Source organism: Anguilla anguilla, chromosome 6 (genome assembly GCF_013347855.1).
Source record: "Anguilla anguilla isolate fAngAng1 chromosome 6, fAngAng1.pri, whole genome shotgun sequence".
In the NCBI taxonomy this organism is placed as follows: domain Eukaryota; kingdom Metazoa; phylum Chordata; class Actinopteri; order Anguilliformes; family Anguillidae; genus Anguilla; species Anguilla anguilla.
This window is the reverse complement of record NC_049206.1, coordinates 38290844-38314090: the sequence shown is the minus strand read 5'-3', so window position 1 is coordinate 38314090 and position 23247 is coordinate 38290844. Positions and strand designations below refer to the sequence as shown.

The 23247-nt window shown below is 43.2% G+C and overlaps 1 protein-coding gene across 9 annotated transcripts in view; it reads left to right on the top strand.

The window, feature by feature from the left end:
- Positions 1 to 22583, top strand: part of LOC118229816 (syntaxin-binding protein 6-like) — a 42341-nt gene extending 19758 nt beyond the window's left edge. For 7 of the 9 annotated variants that reach the window (XM_035422228.1, XM_035422222.1, XM_035422221.1 and 4 more), the window contains exons 3-7: positions 7107 to 7237; positions 8315 to 8480; positions 11514 to 11609; positions 14544 to 14701; positions 15712 to 22583. In XM_035422228.1, the coding sequence (XP_035278119.1) occupies positions 7107 to 7237; positions 8315 to 8480; positions 11514 to 11609; positions 14544 to 14701; positions 15712 to 15735 (575 nt within the window). In that variant the 3' untranslated portion in view covers positions 15736 to 22583. The remainder of the gene's footprint in view (positions 1 to 7106; positions 7238 to 8314; positions 8481 to 11513; positions 11610 to 14543; positions 14702 to 15711) is intronic. The other 2 variants (XR_004765733.1, XM_035422229.1) reach the window with 2 other exon arrangements.
- Positions 22584 to 23247: the final 664 nt, after the last annotated feature.

The window sequence follows — 23247 nt, the reverse complement described above, 5'->3', positions numbered from 1 at the left end:
ATGATTTAAATTGGCAAATGTGTTGGCAGAGCAACCTGTTGGATCAGCCTTTATCAAAATGTAGGCCTACAGCTCACAACCAGATTAAAATTGAGATTTATTAAATTACAGCGTATTACTGCTGTTTTTGCTGCTCCTTCAGAAACTTATGTGGAAATGGACTGCTGCATGCATGAATTATGGACTGGGAGGTTTATTTTGCTTGTCTATGCTACTTCAGGGTTCATACCTGGGATGATGAAATAGGCATGGGATGTTGGTGTCATAACCTGAGAATGTTTTATGGTGAACATAACAGTGATGAGTACATGCCATTCAGCCCAGCAATGCTCAAAATTTTCCTACCACTAAAGTGTGCCTAGTGCTTGGTTTACCTGTGATTAGATAGTATCTAGCACTGTGTGAAGCCTGGTCTTCAAAACCCTCTCTACTAATTTCAGACTCCACTACCCGGCAAGCTGTTCCACACACCAACTACTCTGTGTGGGGGAAAAAATACTAAGCTATTCCACACACTGACTACTCTGTGGAAAAAGTACTTCCGAACGTCTGTGCGGAATTTACCTTTTGCTCATTTCCATTTATGCCCCCTCGTTCTAGTAACAGAACCTGAATAACCTCTTGCAATTCATTTTGTTAATCCCTTTTATTTTTATATTACCACCTTTTGAATAAAAACCAGAGTGGAGCTCCACCAGTTATGTAGTACGAAGGTGATTGGATTCTTGCTTCAGATGAGCCTGCAGGGTAAGTTGACATCACGTCTGTCTTATCCGTTCTCCATTGTCCCTGGTTTATGCAGTGTTTAGGTGACGATTTAGTTTGTAACTGGTTCATCTCTCTGTGATTTTAATGTGCTGTTTTTATATATTTGTGTGTACATATATGTGCCATCTTGACCCTAGCCCCTGTACTTCTTAATTCTAGACTATGAATAATAATCATCCTGTTAAGGCTGATGCTGTACTGTGAATTGGAGTTTAATCTCTGGCTGGAGAAACAGGAAAACGGAACCATTGTGTTCCTTCTGTGGGGGTGGGGTGGGAGAAGAGGACTTCTAGCAGAGTGTAGACACCACCACTTCACCCTGCACATCACCAGGAGGTTATACAATACCAAGCTCAAATCCCAATTCACTCACCCCAGAGCTCAATGTCCTTGCCCTGATCTTCCCCTAGGCTCTTCCACAACCATGTCAGATCTGGGCACCACGAACCTCTCTGTTTCTAACACACTAAATCAGTGGTTCTTAACCTGGGTTCGGTCGAACCCTAGGGGTTCGGTGAGTCGGTCTCAGGGGTTCGGTGGAGCCTCCGCCGCAGAGGTCCACCCCTCAGTCTAGTCTGCAGTTAGTGGGCACAGTCATTGAAAGCGTCCTGCTCTGAGATTTCCTACCGGTCCGCTTTAAGGTCGCTGGTTTATGCAGCAGAGTGAGACCTCCCTATCAGACCGCTTAGAGAGGGCTGTATATGTGTCTGAGTGAGACTCCCTACCGGTCCGCTTTGAGAGCGCTGGATAAACAGCAGAGTGAGACCTCCTTCTCAGTCGGGACCACACACCGGAATTAGCCCGTTATCTCCCGAGCGCCGATCCAGGCAAATAAGCTCCTGCGGCCGGCGATCTAAAGGGTCAATCGCCGTACGGACTCACGACGTGGCGGCGGGGAACTGGTACTTTTACCCACGGTGATGACACGTTGTAAAACGGCTGTAAAGGAGTGGACGCGCTGCCAGCGTATCACTTCCTGTTTAACAACACCTTCTTTAATAACCCTCCGTCTGACCAGCGGTGTGCGTCAGTGACGTTGGGTTAGCGTTAGTGACGCCGACCCCACGTCCACCTCCAACCGCCACAACGTGTGACTGTCGGTGTGTCGTGTGATTTCTTACGGAATATTTTAATCCATGCTAACTATGTCGGGCAAAAAAAGAAAGTGGTCGGACGAATATGTAAAACACGGATTTACATGTATCACGGAACGTGACGGGAGTCAGCGTCCCATCTGCATGATTTGCAATGCCAAGTTGAGCAACTCTAGTCTCGCACCTGCAAAACTGAAGGAACACTTCTTGAAGCTGCATGGAGATGGGGAATACAAGAACACAATGCTTGCTGAATTCAAGGTGAAGAGAGCCAGATTCGACGAAAAGGCCACTCTGCCCGCTCTTGGATTTGTACCCATCAACAAACCGATCCTCACAGCATCGTACGAAGTTGCTTATCTGATCGCAAAGCAGGGCAAACCGCACACCATTGGCGAAACACTCGTAAAACCAGCTGCGTTAAAGATGGCGAATCTGATACTCGGAACAGCGGCTGAAGGTAAATTATCCCAAATTCCTCTTTCAAATGACACCATCAGCGACAGAATAGAGTGCATGAGTAAAGACATCTTGGCTCAAGTAGTCGCGGATCTGATTTCAAGCCCGGCAAAATTCAGCCTTCAACTCGACGAGACCACCGACGTTTCCAATCTAAGCCAGCTTGCCGTTTTTGTGCGCTATGTGAAAGACGACATGATAAAAGAAGAGTTTTTATTTTGTAAGCCTCTTACAACAACAACTAAGGCAGCCGATGTGAAGAAGCTTGTGGATGACTTCTTCAGAGACAACAACCTTTCATGGGATATGGTTTCTGCAGTTTTTACGGACGGAGCTCCAGTGATGCTGGGAAGAAAGTCTGGTTTTGGTGCGCTAGTAAAAGCCGATGCACCGCACATCATTGTTACGCATTGCATTCTGCACAGGCATGCGTTGGCAACAAAAACCTTGCCGCCCAAAATGGCAGAAGTATTAAAAATTGTAGTGGAATGTGTGAACTATGTGCGAAATAGTGCTCTGAGGCACCGCATCTTCAGTGAGCTGTGTAAAGAAATGGGCTCTGAATTCGAGGTACTTCTTTACCATTCGAATGTTCGGTGGTTATCCCGGGGACAGGTGCTGAATCGTGTTTTTGCCATGCGTGTGGAATTAGCCCAGTTTTTGCAAGAGCACCAACATTTTCATGCAGATTGCTTCAAAGATTCTGAGTTCATTCTCATTTTAGCATACATGGCTGATATATTCGCAGCTCTCAATCATCTAAATCAGCAGATGCAGGGTGGTGGAGTTAACATAATGGAAGCAGAAGAAAACCTGAAGGCTTTTCAAAAAAAGTTACCGTTATGGAAACGACGAGCAGAGAACAACAACTTCGCAAACTTCCCCCTTCTGGACGACTGTGTAAGTAAGATCGAAGATGTGTGTGGACTTGGAGACATATCTGTACCCATGGAACTGAAGCAAACAATTGCCACGCACTTAGATGAGCTTGCGAAGTCTCTCGATGGATACTTCCCTACAAGAGCATCATATCCAGCATGGGTGAGACAGCCGTTCACGTTTGCTATTGAGACAGCAGATGTCAATGATGAATACCTCGACGAAATCATTGAACTTCAGCAGAGCCAGGTTCAACAGCAACTCTTCAGAACAACAACGCTCTCAACGTTTTGGTGTCAACAAATGGAAAAGTATCCAGTTATTGCTAAGAAAGCCCTGGATTTTTTTGTACCATTTTTGACGACATATCTTTGTGAGCAATCGTTTTCGAGGATGCTGGACATAAAAACTAAGAAAAGGAACAGACTTTGCTGTGAAAATGACATGAGACTGGCACTTTCCAAGGTGAAGCCACGCATATCTGAACTGGTCTCTCAAAGGCAACAGCAGAAGTCACACTGAGGTAAGTTGTTATGAGTTCATGCACTGTGTTGGTTTTGTTATTTGAACAAGGTGATATTAATGCACAATTCATTTCGTGCACCAGTAAAAAAAATCATATTTTATTTTTTACTAAAGAAGGGTTCGGTGAATGAGCATATGAAACTGGTGGGGTTCGGTGCCTCCAACAAGGTTAAGAACCACTGCACTAAATGCTCACAAAATCCACTCTGCTGCACTTGGGACATTAACTCTGACTGTTTCAGACAAGTAGAATTTAGAAATTCAGAATGAAACTAATACTTTTTCTCCAAATGGATCTCAATATACTACACACTCACCCCTCATAGAATGCCTTATATCCACACTCCGAGAGAGACTGCTGTTAAAGAACGCATTATGCTTTCATTTTTAGTAGAGTATATGCTAGCAGCAATAATAGAACAATATTTGGTTACAAGAACCTATACTATGCACTGTTTTCAGAATATCCAAGTGAGTGGAACGAGTCTTGCCAGTTCTCCCAGTAATGCTATGATGTTTTTAACAATGCCTTGAGCATGTGAGCACGAGATGCCAACTGTTGATAACTGAGCCGACACTGTTTCTTTTGGCCGTGCCCCCAGGGTCTTTTCACCCTGTAGGACCTCAAATGGTGAGCCATTGTCACTGAAAGCCGTTCACATAGTCAGTCAGTGAGGGACACAGCCAGTCACAGACATTCAATGCTAAACTGATTTCCTCCCTGCTGTGCGAATGAAAGCAATAATGGATTCTTTTGTAACTGGACAACGGGAAGGAAAGATATGACCTGCGCTGTCTACTTTCAGTTTACACTCATTTTGCGAAGGGAAATGAAACAACCACCCTGTTTTTTTTATGGGGTGATGTGGCTTGGGGTGGAATGACCACAAGGTCGGTTAGTAACATGCTGCATGTAACCGTCCGTTTACAGGAATGGTGTGGCACATCATATTTGGCCTTTTCATTTTGAGAATGAACACCTGTAGGGAACAACAGTTCAAACTGGAAATGAGTGGAAATCTTAATAGAGCTGTACTCCTCTTCCTCCCTTCCTGTTTATTTAAGTTGAAACTTGCCAATGACAGAATCAGGTGCCTATGTACACAGTGGCCAAAGAGCACATCAGAGTTTAACAAGGTATGAATGTGGTTGTCAGGTGTTTCTCGGTGGTTGATATTTTGCAATTAAACTGCAGTTTAATTTAGCCAAATAGCAGAACGATATGATACTCTCTAACGTATCTCTCCCCTAAAACAAGTCGGTCTATTGAACCAGTTCTGAGAAATAGCCTACCAGAACTTTACTGTTGTGAGCCCAGAAATGTTTTTTTTTCCTGTTATGTTTGTGTAATTGTTGAACTAGATTGTTTTCATTAACTTTTAAATAGTTCATTTGTGTGTACTGAGCATTTAAATTCAAGTATGGTAGTTGTAGTTATGTTTGAGCATGTGTGTTTTCTCAGGACATTGAGTTTGCATTGAGCGGCCAGTGCTCTTAGGCAAATGGCTGTCTGTTTGCAGCAAAATCTTGGCAGGTTTTATGCAGCATGTCCTTCATGAGGTGCGATAATAGCCAGGAAGCAAGGCAAGGGGTGAAGTGTCAAAGGCTGCCCTGCTCCATGATAGACACTGTGGTGGAGAAAATGACAGGGAAGGGGGGAATGTGAAGAGGAACATGACATGACACGGACAGAGGAACATCTCTGAAAAACCGCCTGAAAAAACAAGCAAGCTCTCATTCCCAAACTGGAGGCTAATTGGCTAATATTTACCCTGGATTTATCTCCGGCCAGGAGAGCAGACACTGATTTTTCTATACAGTTTGAATAAACTCTTGGCAGTTGATATTTACATAGACTTAAGTAAACTCATGGCAACTGAGACTAATGATACTTCATTTCAAGGACTACTGATATCTCACACGGATGATATTTACGCCAAGTGTGATGAAGTTTTTATATGAGGGATTACTGATTCCCATGTAGCCTGATGTCTAATGTGTAATTATAACCTTGGTTAGACCTGATGTCTAAACTGGAACTAAAATAGAAACCAGCTTGTATTTATGTATTCGTTAAGTTTAATGAAAATGAACATCCCTGCCTAAGGAACCGAAACTAGACTGTTTCCCTCTTGAAGCCTTAAAGACAAAAAAGCCACTGATCTTTAAGTGTGTGAGTGCTTGTGAGAGTATTTTAACGGAGTTTTTCTGTGCACGCGCACACACACAGTTAAAGGTCGGAGGCTTTTTTGTTCTGCCTGTCGGATCAACGCTAGCTATCATGGTGGCACACGCGCCAAAGCCCATTGTCGGGCTAAATAGATAGCTCATCCTGGGATTACTTTGAATACCATCTCGATGGTGTACTGTGTTCCGGTGTCTATTCAGATTCAGCCCATCTGGGTGTCTGTGTGCAAGTGTGCATGCATGCATATGTTCATGATGTGTGCATCTGTCACCATGCATTTAGCAGTTACTGAAATACTCAAACCAGCCCGTCTGGCACCAACAACCATTCTGATGCTTGGTTTGAACTTCAGAAGATCGTCTTGACCATGTCTACATGCCTAAATGCATTGAGTTGCTGCCACATGATTGGCTGATTAGATATTTGTTGAATTAATGAGCAGTTGAACAGGTGTACCTAATAAAGTGGCCGGTGAGTGTATATTATTTAACGGTTTAAAGAACTTCATTTCTCAGAGAATTTCTCGAAGTATTTTTGGCTGGACCACAACAGCCCTACAGCCCTACAAACACAAATGTCTGTGACTGAGTGAGTGATTAAGTCACACCATTGGTCGGCCGGTCCAGCCATATACTAGGTTTTGACCTGGTCTTGTTTAACCGAAAGACATGCATCGCAATTTTTCATGTGCATCAATAATAAATTCGCATTAACATGCTGCTTCTAAAGGGATTGGTCATTTCTTGTTCATCTTTATGAAGAGTATGACTAGTTTTGGAGGATTCTCTGTATATTATCAGCTTAAAATTCTGGGATCTTCTGGTTCAGTGTCTTGTAGCTGTTAATGTTGTTGCCCACCTTGGTTTCCACCCCCAACAAACATAATGGAATCAGCTTCCAAGTTGCGCTTGCTGCTTTCAGCATGTGAGACCTGCTCGCTGATTTTGACTGTCCCAGAATTTCAGTGTTTCCTTTCAGCAATTATAATGAGATTTGTATTCCATTCAGTGAAAGTTAGTGATTTAATATTTAAATGTTAATGTGAACGTTTTTCGCATTTGCAGTGTAATAATATTTCCTTAGTAAGCAACTGTGGTCAAGTGGTTTCCCCTCCTGTGCATGTATCTTCTCAGTTGTGCAGAAATTATGTAAACACCCCCCCCCCCCCCATTTTCTGTTCCCTCTTCCTGCAGTGACCAATAAGAAGCCCCAGCAACTCTACCTTACCAAGGTAAAACAATTTGAAGGCTCCTCCTCCTTTGAAAAGAGGTCTCAATGGACAGTGGAACAGCTACGTCAGGTCAACGGCATTGACCCTAAGCAAGTGAGTCCCTCTGTGTCCCATAATGCAACTCCTGTATACTTTAAATACTCTGAGGGATAGGGTCTGTTCCATTTCAGTTTAGGAAATCAATTGAAATTCTATTAAAAACTGCCATCGTTTTCTTTCAATGACTGAGTTTTTTGCAATGCCCTAAATTGACTGACCATAAATAGAATTGACCACACCTCATGCACTTGTTTTTGTGTACCTGCCATGAATGCACGTTGCCAAATATGCAAATAGGTACAGAAAAATGTATGTGCATCTGGAATACAATTTCCCATCAAGACTGGCTTGATATTTTGGAAATATCTTGAGTAACATTTCTTGCCACATAAGTGGACCGAACGCATTTGTTGACTGATAACATTTGTATAAAAATACTGTGCTCACTGCTGTCTTTTCCTTTGGAATTTGTAAGTAGTGCCACTTATCAAGGACTAGTGTCACATGGTTACAAGTATGTGTGAAGTACACATAAATGCATCCTACAAATGAGTGTGTCCTCATGTGATACATTTACCACAATGCTTCTGCATATTGTACATAAAGTGCAAGTATGCATTTTGGGACACAGCCTCTGTCCATGCGGTCTGTGGTTTGGGAGGCGTGGGGGTGGGGCTAGGGTGGTCACATGGAATGTTTCTCAGGTTGTGTGTTGGGGGTTGGAGATTGTGAAGACTGTGTTAAATCTGTGATCTGTTCTGGCTGAGACTGTCTCTGCTCCTTCAACCTTGTGCTGCATAATTTAAGCCCAATTCTAGCCTCGTCAAGTAATTCTCTGTGTTCTATGTGTTTACATTTCACTAAGTAATTACAGGTCACGACCTGTAAGTATGGAGCCATATTCTAGTGCAAGCTGATCTTACCATCTCCTGGTTTTTTATTGCAATAAATGGGCAGTTACAAAACCCAGTGAGTTAAAGCTGTGTTTACTGTATCTCTCTGATTATGTTGACCTCCAGGGAACACAGAGAATATGGCATTGAGCTTTCTGATGCACAGGTTGTGCATGAAGACAGTTTCATCATTTTAGAAAAATCTCCCCCCACCCTCTCGCTCCCCCTGCTCCCTCAGGACTGTCCGGAGTTTGACCTGGTGTTTGACGGCGGCTCGGACCAGTGGCAGGCGTCTTCTTCGACAGAGAAGAGCATGTTCATCCAGATCCTCCATCACTACTGTCAGAGATACTGCACCGTCCGCAAGCCCGACTTCATCAACTGCCCGTCTAAACTGGTGGGAGGTGAGCAGGCAGGACCAGAGCCTTCCCCCCTTTCCCCTCCCCCTCCTGCGGCAGGCCATGCAGTGGTCCCTGCGTCCCGGGCAACCCCCGGCCCCAGCTTGCACCGCCCTCTCCATCTTCCCAACCGCCATTCACCCTTCTTACCCCCTCTAAGCCTCAGCCTGGTTTTTCTTTGAAATGTCCTGTTGTCCATCTGCTCTGAGTTTAAGAAGGTTGAAAATCTCTTCCTAATCTAGATGTTAATTTTATAAACAGAAATAATTTTATGAGCCGTTGGGTGAGATCACTCTGGTGAAAACTCTTCACCCAACCATTTGGGAACCTGCCCTGTTTTGTGATTGTACTGTTACAAGGTTTTACCCTCTCTTTTTGACACAAAAAAAAAAAACCTCCCATTGACTGTTTGGAATCCCTGACTCTTATTTCTGTTAATTCCCACCTAAAGTAGAGGGAGCTCTCAGACAATGGCCCTGTCTAGTTTGGTCAGTTGCACCACTCTTCTGCAATGAAGGTTGCAGGTGAGAAGCAGCCCTAAACCTGTTCCAGGATCAGTTCCCCAAAGGTAGCCGCCAGGGTGAGACCGGCTGTATCGGTTCCCACAGGGTCAGGGACCAGTTGCTTTAGTGAGTTTTGCTTTACAATGGGCCGAATGCCAAGCAACATAATGTGTTTCCCCCTTCCTGGAAAGAGAGTGACCTAAGTGTGAGGTTACAGCGGACTAAAAACAGGAGATTTGAAAAACCAGGCCTCTGGAGAACTAACCTTCATCACATTGCCTGTTGATGCACACACTTGGCCTTCTGGGAGGATGTTGATTTGGTTTAAACACTTGCACGAGGAGGGAATTGCGCTGTATTCTCGCATGAAATTGAGAACTGATATAAATGAGAAATATATAAATGAGAACACTCATTAAATTCTAGCCAGTAATACTGTAGGTGTTGTTAAATAATTGCTGGTGAAGAGGGTAGAGTGCTCAAAGACTTGTCCTTGGAATTCTGGTTGGGCAGTAATGCAGGCGTGGTTCTCGTTCTGGTTTTGCTCCTGGTTCATATTAGCCTCCATGTCACAGGCAGAGATGAGTATTTCTTCGTTGTACTCTGATGAGTCAAGTGGCTCATTTGAGTCTACAACTCCAGTTTTATCACAAATTATTCTTTCTGGAAAGGTGCCATTGTAGATGGCTAGTCCCCCAATTTGGCAGAATACCACACGCAGGACCTCTTTATTGAGTTGCAAATTTAATACTGTTTTTATTTTGGGCTGGGTAGGTTAGGTTCATGAGGATTTTAAATGGGCCCTCTTGAGTCTTCAATTCCTTATTCTATGTAGGACATTTTTAGGAGTGGACCGGCCTGCCTTCCAGTCAGGGTTTAATCAATGGCTTGTTTCACTGTGTTTATTGGCTTGGAAGAGACTTTGTGCCCTATAAGTCAAAGTGAAATTTGAAATATGCCAGTGTAATTAGCTACTTGTTGGGCTGTTGCCCTGAGATGGGCCAAAGTTTGAAAGAACTTGCTGAGTATGTGTTGCACCACAGCAAGTGAATGCCAGCAGGGACAGGAGAGGGTGCAAATGAGTCCTAAAAGTTTGTAGTGTCTAAAATTCTTGTGAAAAGGAAGCCTCTTTTATGCCAGTTTCATTTTGGAAATGGGAAGGGTTAGGCGGAGTGCCCAGTCAGTTGACTGCTTATAAGCTGATTTATCGAACTCCCATAGTCCAGCATGAGATTTTCAAATGCACACAATGTGGATTCTGGTTCTGATTCATGCTAAATTTCGATACCAGTTGTAGAGATGTTCTGATCCGCTCTGAATGTGTACAGCAATAGGAGAGGTTCTGATTCCCACTGAATGTGGATACAGTAGGGGAGAGATTCTAATGTGCACTGAATTTGGACACAGTAGGAGAGAGGGTCTGTGCGTACTGAATGTGGACACCAGTAGCAGAGAGGGTCTGTGCATGCTGAATGTTGACACCAGCATGAAAGAGGTTCTGATTTGTGCTGAAGGTGCATACAATTATTAGAGAGTTTCTGATCAGCACTGAATGTGTACACCATCAGGAAAATGGTTCTGATTCATGCTGATTATGGATCCCAGTAGGAGAGGTATTCGTAATCACATTGAATATGGACACTATTAGAAGAGAGGTTCTGATCTGCACTAAATGTGAATGTCATTAGGAGAGGTGTTCTGATGCTGTCTGAATGTGATCACCAGTAGGAAAGAGGTTTTTATTTACACTGAATGTGGACACCAGGACAGAGGTTTTTATTTACACTGAATGTGGACACCAGTAGGAGAGAGGTTTTTATTTACACTGAATGTGGACACCAGTAGGAGAGAGGTTCTTACTCACACTGAATGCGGACACCAGTAGGAGAGATGTTCTGATCCATACTGAATATGGACACCAGTAGGAGAGAGGTTCTGATCTGCACTGAATGTGGATGCCAGTAGGAGAGAGGTTCTTATTCACACTGAATGCGGACACCAGCAGGAGAGAAGTTCTGATGCATGCTGAAACTGTAGGTCAGCAGGAGCATAGTCCAAATGGGCACTGAATGTGAATGACCTCAGGAGAGGATTAAGTGCTACTGGTATCAGGTTATCACTGGGTTTCTGTGGTGTGTTTTTTGATACCTTTTTGTTGGAGTGTGTTTTTGTACACACTGTATGGGAAGTGTCACAGAGGTAAAATTTGTCACTTGTACATATCTGCACACCACCTCCTTCACAGTGATGTCCTTACTAACTCTCCTAATCAGTCCTGAATGGAAACTAAGTTCAGAATATTTATTTATTTTCCTGAAAGTGTCCATTTTATCATAAAATGTCTTCTATAAGAGACTGCTGAATGAACATTATTATTCCAAACTAGGCCGTAGACTTGAACTTTGTTTTCAGTTTGTTTCAACTTTGTAGTTCATCTTTTGAATCTGCCTTCTTATTGTGGTAGACCACAGAAGCAGAGAGCCGGTGTGAACTGTAACACATATTTTTTTAATTGTTGTTTTTCTTGTCGCCGAAGGTCAGTCAGTTTGTTCAGTCGTTTTCCATTGCAAGATCTTTTTGAACAGATTGAGGAATGTGATGGTTTCAAACCAAGGTCGCCATCACTTCAAAGGTAAGCGAGAAAAACACAATTTCATCTTAATTGTAAAATGGAAACCAAACCCTTGAACCCTCTGACCAGTTTAATTGTTCAGAAGCCACACCCTCAGCACTACGTAAAAAATGTGTGATTTCACATAAAAATGTCTATGTAAGGCATCCTGCCAACAAGTATATTTTGCATATAATGTATGCATTGAGCGTTCGAATTACATGGGATAGGATATCACATTAGACAAAGCAGAACAGTGTGATTTGGTGAGTCACATTCTGTTTTGCAAGTTTGCTCAATTTTGTAAAATTTCTCTTGTCTACTCCTTGGTCTGACGTATTGAGATGGCAACATAATTTCAGTTATTTGTTTGCATATGTGTGTGGAGGAAGTGTAGGCCTTCCAGACAAACCGGCAAGTGAACTGCTCAACATTAGAAGTTCTGTAAAGTTCTGTAAAGTTCTTAAGGAGATCATACTGGATTTTGCAGCGGAGGTTGGTTGCTGTTAGTAAGTTTCTGTGCTGGTGTTAACTCCAGTGTTTCTTCTGGCCTGTATTTATCTGGTTGCAAACTATTGAGAATTCACTGGGTTGCATGTTTCTGTTCATATTGCATGTTTTCTCTTTCTTGCCCCTAATCTGTTCCCTTGCTTCTTTCTGTTTTGACCTTGATTGTCTCTTTGATGGTCATTTTCAGCATGTTATCTGAATGTGAATGAAATGGACATAGTCTTGAGGGATGTGGTGTCATAGAACAACCCTCTGTTGGCCGTTATAGAGCCTTGGAGTCTTTCATACTGGGGTAAAATGTCACATTTATTTTGATTTGTAAAATAAAGCATAATATGACACAATATAAAATATGTCATCGATGCAAAGGTTTCTATCCAAACTGAATTGTGCTTCAGTCAACCCAGCCATGTTCAGGATGAACAGCACTTAAGGAAATCTGCCACTGACAGTTTGGACAGTAGCTACATTGTCATCTTTGTTCCTGAGCCATTGTAGTGAACAAGTTAATTTTTTTTTTTTTTTCTTTAAAGACATGGATGTGACTTTCATTCATAAAAAAACTCTCTTGTGGAGGACCAGACCCCACCCCTCAAATTGCTTTCTATTCCACAGCTGCTGTTTTCACTGAAGGAAGGAATTCATCCCCTCATTTTTCTATGCTTGTCTCCTTTTTAATAACAGCGAAAGCTTTGTCTGCTTTTCTCAGGTCCCCAGGGTCTGAGAGTTTCCAGACTGCATTTCCTCATTAGAACAACAGTAATATTGAGTGAAAAAGAACGACTGTCTCACTGGGTCATAAGTTCATGTTGGAAACTGAAGGATGCATGGGGGCATATGATGCACTGGTCCAAGGGGCCCCCTGGAAGATCCTGGGGGCCCAGTGTTTGCGCTGGGGCCCTTTCCTGTCAGTGTTTGACTCAGGGGTAATGCAGGCTCTCCTTGTCTCACTGTCCTGCAGGTCCACCACTCTGTCCTCTGCATTCTGTCCACTATTCTGTTAATGCAGTAATAATAACATTATTATTATTATTAGTGGTGGTGGTAGTGGTTGTGCCCTGACTACCTCCTGTGAGATGTCAGTATCTCCTTTCTTCTGTTAGTATTTCCTTTAGGCCTGTGGCTCGGGAAGCCAAATGCTGTTGCAGGCTATGAGAAGCAGGCTTTGTTGGTTGACGCGGTGTTGGATAGTCAGCTTTCAGTTTGTTTATTGTGATTTTGGAGAACATTCGGGCGGGTGGAGAATGCAGGCCTCAGAACTCTCAGGGTGCAGAACAGACCCTTTGTTTCCACAGAAAGTAGGTGGGCTGCGGGAACAATGGGAGGCGTTCAAAAGCCCAAAAGGGTGTTTGTGTGCAGCGGGGTGGTGCCCCGCTGAATTGCGCGCAGGAGGATGTCGGCGCTGCGCAGGCCCACTGATGTCACGGACGTCTTGTCTCAACAGGCTGACGGCGGGCACGGTTGAGGAGACCGGTCCACACGTTTGCGAGGACGACCCGTTGCTGCTTTAACTGATACGTCAGTGTTGGAGTGATGTCGCGAGAGTGCTGCGGAGGGAGAGTGGCGGAAACTGCCCAGATTTGGGGTGTGGTTGTGAAAGCGTGGTCTATAGGGGATATCGTGTGTGCGTGCGTGTGTGTGCGTGCGCATGCGTGCTTGCCTGTGTGTGTGTGTGTTGATGTACGTGCTTTAGAGCATCATACTCCTAAGGCCCTACCTGCTGTTTGGAATTGAAATAGATGAATCCATGCTGTATGACCGCAAAAATAGGGTACCTCATAAAAAGCACTGCAGCTGTGTAAATGAAATTTGATTGGGGGATGTTGTATAATGGTTTGGGAACTGGAGTTGTAACCTAAAAGTTAGACACTTGATTCCCAGGTAGGTGCTGATGTGCCACTGAACAAGGTGCTTAATCCAAATTGCTTCAATATATATCCAGCTCTATAAAATGGATACTATGTAAAAATGGAAAAGGCAGTGCAAGTCGCTCTGGATAAGGTTGTCTGCTAATCGCCTGTAACGTAATGGGTTAGGGCCAGACATTGACGTCCTCCACATTCATTTCCAGCCTACCTCCCAAGGTCCCCTGCTGTCCTGGCTAAAATGTATGGACAGGAATGAAAACGGAAACCAGGACCAGGGTTGAGCCCCCCCCGGTCTAGGGCGTTGGGCTCTGGTGTAGTTGCCGTGTAAATGGTAAATGGACTGCATTTATATAGCGCTTTTACCCAAAGCGCTTTACAATTGATACCTCTCATTCGCCAGAGCAGTTAGGGGTTAGGTGTCTTGCTCAAGGACACTTCGACACGCCCAGGGCGGGGTTCAAACCGGCAACCCTCCGACTGCCAGACAAATGCTCTTACCTCCTGAGCTATGTCGAGCTGTGTAGCTACGGCATTTTGACCGCCTCTCCTCTTGTCTCCGCCCTCGCGTCGGCCGCAGGTACGAGAGCGGCGCAGGCCTCGGTGAACGACGCGGGCAGCGCGGCGCAGAAGGCCAGACAGGCGCTGAGCGAGCGCGGGGACCGCCTCGCGCGGACGGAGGAGAAGACCGAGGAGATGATGAACAGCGCCCAGCAGCTCTCCGACACGGCGCACAAGGTGAGGGAAGAGGACGGGCGGGGCCAGAGACCCACATCTATTAGCGCGTCGCCATGCGTCTGTCTGCGACTTCCGTCTGTCTGAATCTCTGTGCCATCTGTCCCTGAAATATGTGTCTATATGTAGGTCTGTCACGGCTCTATGCTAACATTTACTTCCAAGGAGCACATGCTCCCAAGTTGAAAAATTCAGAAGCACACTTATTGCATGTATATTAGCAGATGTGCTCCTAAATTATGTTTCCAGTTAGCATGCATTAATAGATTCAGGAGTGCAAATGCTCATAAAATAGCACTGTAGAGTCCTGTCTGTCCATCTCTGAGATGTTCATATGCTTTCTAAACATTTTGTGACATTTTCTCAATGTCTGAGTTCCGTAGTGACTCTTCATGGTGATTCCAGTGTGGTTGTGTTCTTGTCTGTGCTTCTTGGTACACTTTGGCATCCCTCCATGGTTACGTAATTCAACAAAGCACCTCCTCTCTGTGAGCTGGGAGAGTTACAGACTAGAATTCCTCTCTCATAGTACTGATAGCTCATTTGTGACATTGGTTTCTTCTTCAGCTCCGCTTCAGTTCAGTATGTAAAGCCTGATAGCACAATTCACAGGCTTCCTCTTAAAATGTAAAATGACCCGGCTTTTGTCACACCCGATGGCAGGATGATTAAAAGCAATAGGAATAAACTCCACATATCTCCATAAGATCCAGTAATAATAACGTGAACAGTAATCTGGATGATGGCAGATGGTTTGAACATGGTTTAAGATTAGTTGGTGGTCTTTCACTACTCAATTAATTTAAGATGTGTGTTCTTTCAGTGTAGTTGAATCTGTCATTCATCATTCAGTTTTTGACTGTTCTGTTTGCTGGCAGCAATGTGATGTTTTTCTGCCCTCTGTTGATTAAAATGTGAATTGCAGCACAGGCACTGCTGTGCATTCCATTACGTGGAATAACCTCTGTCTCTCGCTCTCTTCCTCCCTATCCCTCCATCCCATTTTTTTTCAGCTTGCCATGAAATACAAGAACTAAAGAAATGACTTCTGGATCTGCTGTAACATTCAGGGACCTTTTCCAGATTTAATACCTTTTTTAAAAAAAAAACAAACATTTTTAAACAAAATTATTATTTTGGTTAATATGAATAACAATTTCCTGTAATGTGTTAGTGGAGGTTGGTCTCCTAACAGCTCTAGCTGCAGTCCTCACTCAGAGCTCGCCCCTACACCTCACACCACAGAACAGTGAGTCGCGACAGGGCCCATTGCTTTAATATATAGAACCCAGTGCCCCAACACCTCCACCACAGAATGTGAGTGTTGTCCAAATCCAGGTCTCCATTGACAGACCTGGCTGAGAAAATCGCGGGGGGAAGATGCTTCACCTCTTGTGCATTTATCTGGCTTGGCTGAACTCTGAATTCTTTCTCCTGACCAATATGGAGATAAAAAATGACAGGAAGCAGGACTGTTCCTACTGTCACTCAAACAAGCATGAGCATCTATGGCCCAGAAACATCTAGATTTCAGTTGTTAGTACTAACACAGTGCATTGTGAGTGGGCTGTGGGTTTGCTCATCAGTACCCCAACTGCTACCTCAGCTTGAAGCTGTAAGGCTCTGCTGCCTTGGGGGTCCTCAAACAACTGCCAGAAACATGCAGCGTACATTACATTTACGCTCTGCGCTTGTGAAAATAACCACAGCGTGTACAATTGGTTTCGGTGCCCTGATCCGGCCCAAAGAAAATCTGGCTGTCGGGGCCCTGTGTGCGGCTTCGTCTGAGGGCCCAACAAACGGCGGCTGTTTCAGCTTGTTAGCAGAGGTGCGGAACCCGCCAGTCAATTCCGTTCAATTCAGAGTGGCTTAATTGGCGTGACTCGGCAGAACTGTCGCCTGCTCTCGGTGTCACGGGAACCGCAGGCAGCAGAGTCCTGCTCCCGCAGCTTCTGCGGCTGCCGTTTGGCCCGTGTTACTGTGGCGACGGAGGAGAGACACAGTTGCTCTACTGTGCTTTAAAGAGCCATCTGGCAACTGGATTGACCATGTTTGTCAGTGGTTTATTAGAAGGGGTTGATGTGACCACGTTGGTTATGTGATTGTGAGTAACAGTTGGTTGGACTGCGTTCGTCCAGGTATTTGTGTTGCGGTTGCTTTGACTGACTTGGTTAGTTTGTTGGGGGTGGTTTGCACTTGTTAGTCACACAGTCAGTTTGCAGTGTGTTTTGCACCATAAGGATGTATTTGGTGTTTTTTTTCCCTCACTTTTTATTGAGATAACCATGTTGGCTATCTCTGGACTGGTTCACTATTTCCTGTGGTTAACACTTATCTGTTTAGATTTTCTTTTTCCATCTGCAGTCTCATGTAACAGAAGCCTGTGAACCGATCATCTGAATTCCTCCATTTTTACTTCAACCTGTATCATTACCATTTCTTTGTTATTATACGGTGATTTATGACATGTATGATATTATTTTGATATTGACTTTTTATGTTTTCATTTTTTGCTGACATACCCCTTTTGGTGTGTTCATTTTTTAACAGAAGTTTTGCTGTACACGGCTTCATACTGATGAAGTGTAGGCTAAATGTGCTGTTCTTCACTCGAGGCAGCTTTTTAATTTTTTAAATTTATGTATGTCTTTTTTTTGCTCATAAATCCCTCCAAACATCTAATTGTTAATTGTTTCCCAGATTATTTCTCATATCTTTGTGGTGTGGTTTGTTATGCGTGCTGTTGTATGTGAATGTGAGTGGGACAGGGGGGTGGGGGCGGGGCGCTTGTGTTTTGTATATCCTTTGGCCATACTCGTCAGTGGACTGGAGGATGATGTTGCTGATGATTGTGGACTTGCATGTATGTGACACATACCCTGCATCTCAAGTCTTAACCATCACTAATGTATCACTAAAACCATCACTAATGTACCTGGGCGATGTACATAAGTCTTTTTTTCCCCAGAACACTCGTTACATGTAAATGAGACTTGAGGTTATCTTATTCGGCCTGCCTAGACTCTATCAGAGGTTTCTCTGATGACCTACGGCCGCTGTCCTATGTTGAATCTCAAGCTAAAATCTTTGGTGAGATCTTTCATTCAGCCCTCAAATTTGATAAACAAATTATCTTCGTTGGAAAAGCCAGCTTTTTTCAATTCAGAGCCATAGTCAAAGCCAAGCCCTTTCTGTCATTTTATGACCTGGAAATAGTCCTCCATGCCTCATGTCATTCCAACTATTGTAACTTCCTGTAGCTAGGTCTCAGTCAGTCATTCCTCTTCCACCTGCAGCTAGTATAACATTCCGCTGCGAGATGGGAATGAGAGAGACCACATCACACCTATTCTGGTGTCCCTGCTCTTCCTGCTGGTTACTTTTAGAGTTCATTTTGTTGGTTTTAAAAGCACCTAATGGTTTGTCCACTTCCTTTTGTTTCAGCAATGTTTTAACAATGTTGACACTACACCCCAGAATACTGGTGTGCTTTTGTTGAGACTACACAGTTGGCGTAATTCAGTAGAAAGTAGTTGTCAATGAAACGGTGCACAGTGAGGTCTATGGACGTTTATGAGTAACCATGTCATTACGTTTGAAAATAGACATTGCTGTCAAGTTTTTCAAATGTTGATTTGAAACATCGGCACCATTGAGGTCTGCTGTATTGGAGTGAGTTGCAGCGGTTATCTAGAAAACTCATCACATCTTTGCAAAACTATCTAGATGATAGATTGTGCTCCAGGTAAGTGGAATTATATATTTATTTTATTTTTGGGTGAACTGCCCCTTTAAAAGGACATTCAGTCTTCCAGCACTCCAGTCTTCCGTCCTGAGTGGCACCTCTGTGGATTTGGCCCTGCTGACTGAGTAGCCTAATACTTTTGAAAATGTTCATTACATTGAAGACGTCTGGCAGGGATGCTTATTGGATTTTTGGATATTTTTGTGAATATGATCTGCATATAAACTTATTTTATGGGATGAATCTATGGTTTGTGATCTGATTATGTTATTGTGTTGGCTAATGGCACCAGCCAGGGGTTCTATATGGCAAATAATGATGCAGAGTGGACAACCCTTTCTTCTGTCACAGTGCTGCGTGAAACATTGCAACGTAAGACCGTTAGTGGTGACGGATGCTGCGGGTGAGTTGTACATTGAATGAATGGCTTTCAAAACCCAAATTCTTCAATATAGCAAATACAAAGTTCCTGTTGACTCTCAAATGCTTTTTCATCACAGTGATGCAATGATTGTTTTCAGCTTGTTTCTTTTGGACATACTCATTCGAATAGGCGGTACATGTTAGGGGAGTGTCTGCCTCAGAAAAAGCCTGTTTGGTCTGGGTGAATTAGATGTGTGAGTACTGCTTCCATTCTATTGGCTAGTGCTTTACTAATGATTTTTGTCACTGTTAATCAAACGTATGGGGCAATAATTGTAACAGAGACTGTTGTTGGGCTTGAGAAAAACCAAAATGAGATCAGTATTTGTATGTGGTGCAATGATTGCGAGGGGTCATTATGATGAGGTGCTGTGAATTGCCAAAAGTTTAAAATTCAGCAGGGTAATTGTCTGATCAGGGTGATTTGTTGTTGGACATTTAAAAGAACTTTGTAAATTCTTTTGTTGTCGATTGATCTAGTGCATTCACCCGTTCGTCAGATAGTTTGAGAAGGACAGTAGTGAGTTGCAGATATCGAATGGATTGAGTTGATTATCTGATTTATATACGTTACTATGAAAGGTTCTGAGTGTGTTATGTCCTCTGGGTTTTGTATAATATTGCCCTATATCTAATCGATGGCGAGGATGATCGGTTTTTCTTTGTTCCTTTTTTGTTGGTTATTGTCCAGTTTTATCTGTATTCAAAATAGTCATGTCTCGTTCTTTGTATGAGGAATTGTTGGATAATTCTTGTCCAAGAATTGATCTGCACTTACAGATGTTTGTTTGACTCATTAAGTTGCTCTTTAGACATTGTTTAACAGCATTTTCATTGTTATATTTAGATATTTCTAAACTGTAATACATGTATTGTAATTAAAGCTACTCTGCGCCCACTATATTATTGCTTTTTTTCCTGTGAAATATTTCATGTGTAGTGACATATTTGCCCTGCAAGTCTCTGTGAATTGAAGCATCTGCTCAGGAAAGAACGATAAAATGGTTATTCAGAGTTCTTGTTCTCTGCTCTGCTAATACAAGAATTCAGAGTTCATCTGGACAGGCACTAAAGGAAGGGTAGGGAGAGGTGAACTCTGTATAAAGTATAATGACAGCCGCGGTCTGCTAATGGTTCCCACTTGTAAGATTTAGGATTTGACACAGTAATGGTGGCGGCAGCCTAGGCACCGTTTGAGATTTATAGGGGTATTGATAGATTGCTTTGGCCACTGCTCCTAGATGTAGTATTGATATTGCGTCGTTTGCCCATCAGTAGCCCTGATTGATTACACTTTAACATTCGCGCCCACACTTGCAGTATCAGGATTTTACGTTTTGGACGCCGGAGATTTATGTTCCGATGGCTAAACGAGGTGTATCAGCAGGAAATCGGCACCGTGACACCACGGCTCTGAAGCTGCAATTAAACAAGATCAATCTCGTTGCTAATCGCAGACCCGCGAGGCAGCGCCGTGACCTTGATTTAAAGTCGGGCGAGAACCAGGTGTTTAACCAATAAGATTATTTCCTATCTGTTTACTTAGTTTAAGGTCTTATTATTAAAGTTAATCATCCGATTTATTCTGCCAGGTGCGTTGCTCTTACCACACATCCCCGCGCTACACTTCTGCAGCCGCTAGGTGTCACTGCTGTAGAATATTTGCCACTTATCAAGCACGTGTGGTAGCTGCTTGATCTGGGCTCAGCCGTTGAAGTTTCAGTCCTCGCATGTGCAATGTGTATGTGCGATTTCTTGTGCTTTGCGTGTCTAAACATTGTTTCCCAACCCGAGGCCCAATGAAAAAAATTAAGTCAGGTAACAGCGGATGCTATCAGGGTAAATTTATGCCCCATTTTCCGTTTGCATTTACAGGTTAATAAAGATTTAGTTATTTTGCGCCCATTGCTATTTACTTATAAAAATGCATGTGTTGAACCACTGCGATCAACCCGCTGTCCAGTGGTTTTTTTATTTTATTTTAAATTTTTTTTTTTTTTTTTTAAATAGCAGACCTTTTATATATAATTCCTGCACTTTGTACAAATACCCTCATCTTGAATGCAGCTGTTGAAATAGCTTTATCAGAGCAGTTTGCCTTGTCAACGTGCTTGAGTTAGTGTGATTTATCAGCAGCACGTGGAATAGCCTGCATTCATATTAACATACACAAAAAATGTTTTAAAAATGTATTTATTTGCATTATTACACATAATTTGTGTTCACACATGTAGCGCTCCCACATTAGAAGCAATCGAAAGGGAGTCAGCTGCTAATGGGTGTGGTAGCACTTAATTTCATTTAATTACAGTTACTCATTGCATACTCTTATTTCCACTTTCTTTTCACATTTTGCTCACATGAGTCTGTTTTCCATGTATTAATGTAGCTATCGTGAAGATTCTGCAATACTTCCTTTAACCTACTTGGTTATGCCTGCTTTTCAAAGACTATATTTAGTTTTAAATTCTTTTGGGTCTTGTTGTCAATGAAAATGCAGCATTGGGGGAACATACAGCACAAACATACAGCGCAGTTTGTTTCCAGTTCCAGTTCACTTTGCTTCAAATGACTATTGGACAAAAACCTAATTTCTGTATGTGGGAGATGATGCTGCTGGCTATGGGGTTAGGGAAAGTGTACAAGGGTATGTCTATAATGGAAGGAGCAATGTGAATGTATCTACTTGAAGGATCAGTGCGTGTGTGTCTGTACAGGGTGGATGAGAGAGGATGTGTCTGTACTGGGAGGATCAGTGGAGGTGTATGCGTAATGTTACTGAAAGGAGTGATGCGTCTGTACTGGGAGGATCAGTGGAGGTGTATGCGTAATGTTACTGAAAGGAGTGATGAGTCTGTACTGGGAGGATCAGTGGAGGTGTATGCGTAATGTTACTGAAAGGAGTGATGAGTCTGTGCTGGGGGATCAGTGGAGGTATATGCGTAATGTTACTGAAAGGAGTGATGTGTCTGTACTGGGAGGATCAGTGGAGGTATATGCGTAATGTTACTGAAAGGAGTGATGTGTCTGTACTGGGGGGATCAGTGGAGGTATATGCGTAATGTTACTGAAAGGAGTGATGTGTCTGTACTGGGAGGATCAGTGGAGGTGTATGCGTAATGTTACTGAAAGGAGTGATGAGTCTGTACTGGGAGGATCAGTGGAGGTGTATGCGTAATGTTACTGAAAGGAGTGATGAGTCTGTGCTGGGGGATCAGTGGAGGTATATGCGTAATGTTACTGAAAGGAGTGATGTGTCTGTACTGGGAGGATCAGTGGAGGTATATGCGTAATGTTACTGAAAGGAGTGATGTGTCTGTACTGGGGGGATCAGTGGAGGTATATGCGTAATGTTACTGAAAGGAGTGATGTGTCTGTGCTGGGGGGATGAGCAAGGGTGAGTCTGTAATGGAAGGATCAGTGAGGGTGTGTCTGTACTTCGAGGAACAGTGTTGATATGTCCACTGAAAGGGAACCATTTAGGAGTTTCTGTACTTGGAAGATGAATCCAGGTGTGTCTGTAGTCATAGTATTAAAATGCATGATTGTGTGACTCCCTTCTGGGAAAAGACATTCTTGGTATTTAAAATCTGCTCAGTCACTTCTACACAGCAGGTGGACACATTCTTCCACAATATAAATAATGGTTTAATTTGACTTTACCTTGTATACAAATATTTTAAACATAATAAAACATGCCCGCTGTGTGATTTTAAATGTGTGTGTTTGCTTGAGTTTTAATTCAATGATGTTCTGTGGCACTGAGGAGCTGGGATTTAACATAAAAATATGAAGGCAATTCGCTGCACAAGCAACTATTTTCAATACGTTGTAGAGCTGCATTCATATTTTACTTAAAGTATGTACTGCATTTCTGTGAAACTTACTGTTCATAAGTATCTCGAAAAACTTCAATTTGCAGATGCAAAGTGTGACTGTACTGTTGTTGCATCATGTACTAAAGTGAGTACAGTATAGTGGCACCAAAGTTATGATTTTAAGAAGCATTCCATCACCAGTTAGTCCGTCAATCCCTCAAACATGAGAATCATTGCTTGATGTCATCATAGCACAAGATCAAATTGGGGGTTTATGGGGAACCTTTGGAATGCAAACTACAATAGCCATTCCCAGTTCTCGTGTTTCCAGTCTCTGAACCAGGCAGTGTCCCATGTAGGTAATGGGACCGTAAATGGCCCCCAGAAATACCTCTAGCGACCATGTCCCTCACAGAGTTGGGGTAACGATCGTGTGATCATTCACACTGTCAGCTCTACAGCCATACAGGTGGCCTGATTGCTCACACACTGGACTCTGCAGTCACGCTAATGAGGTGATCAATAACAGAAACGTGGTGGCGTGCACTCCCTCATTGCTTTTT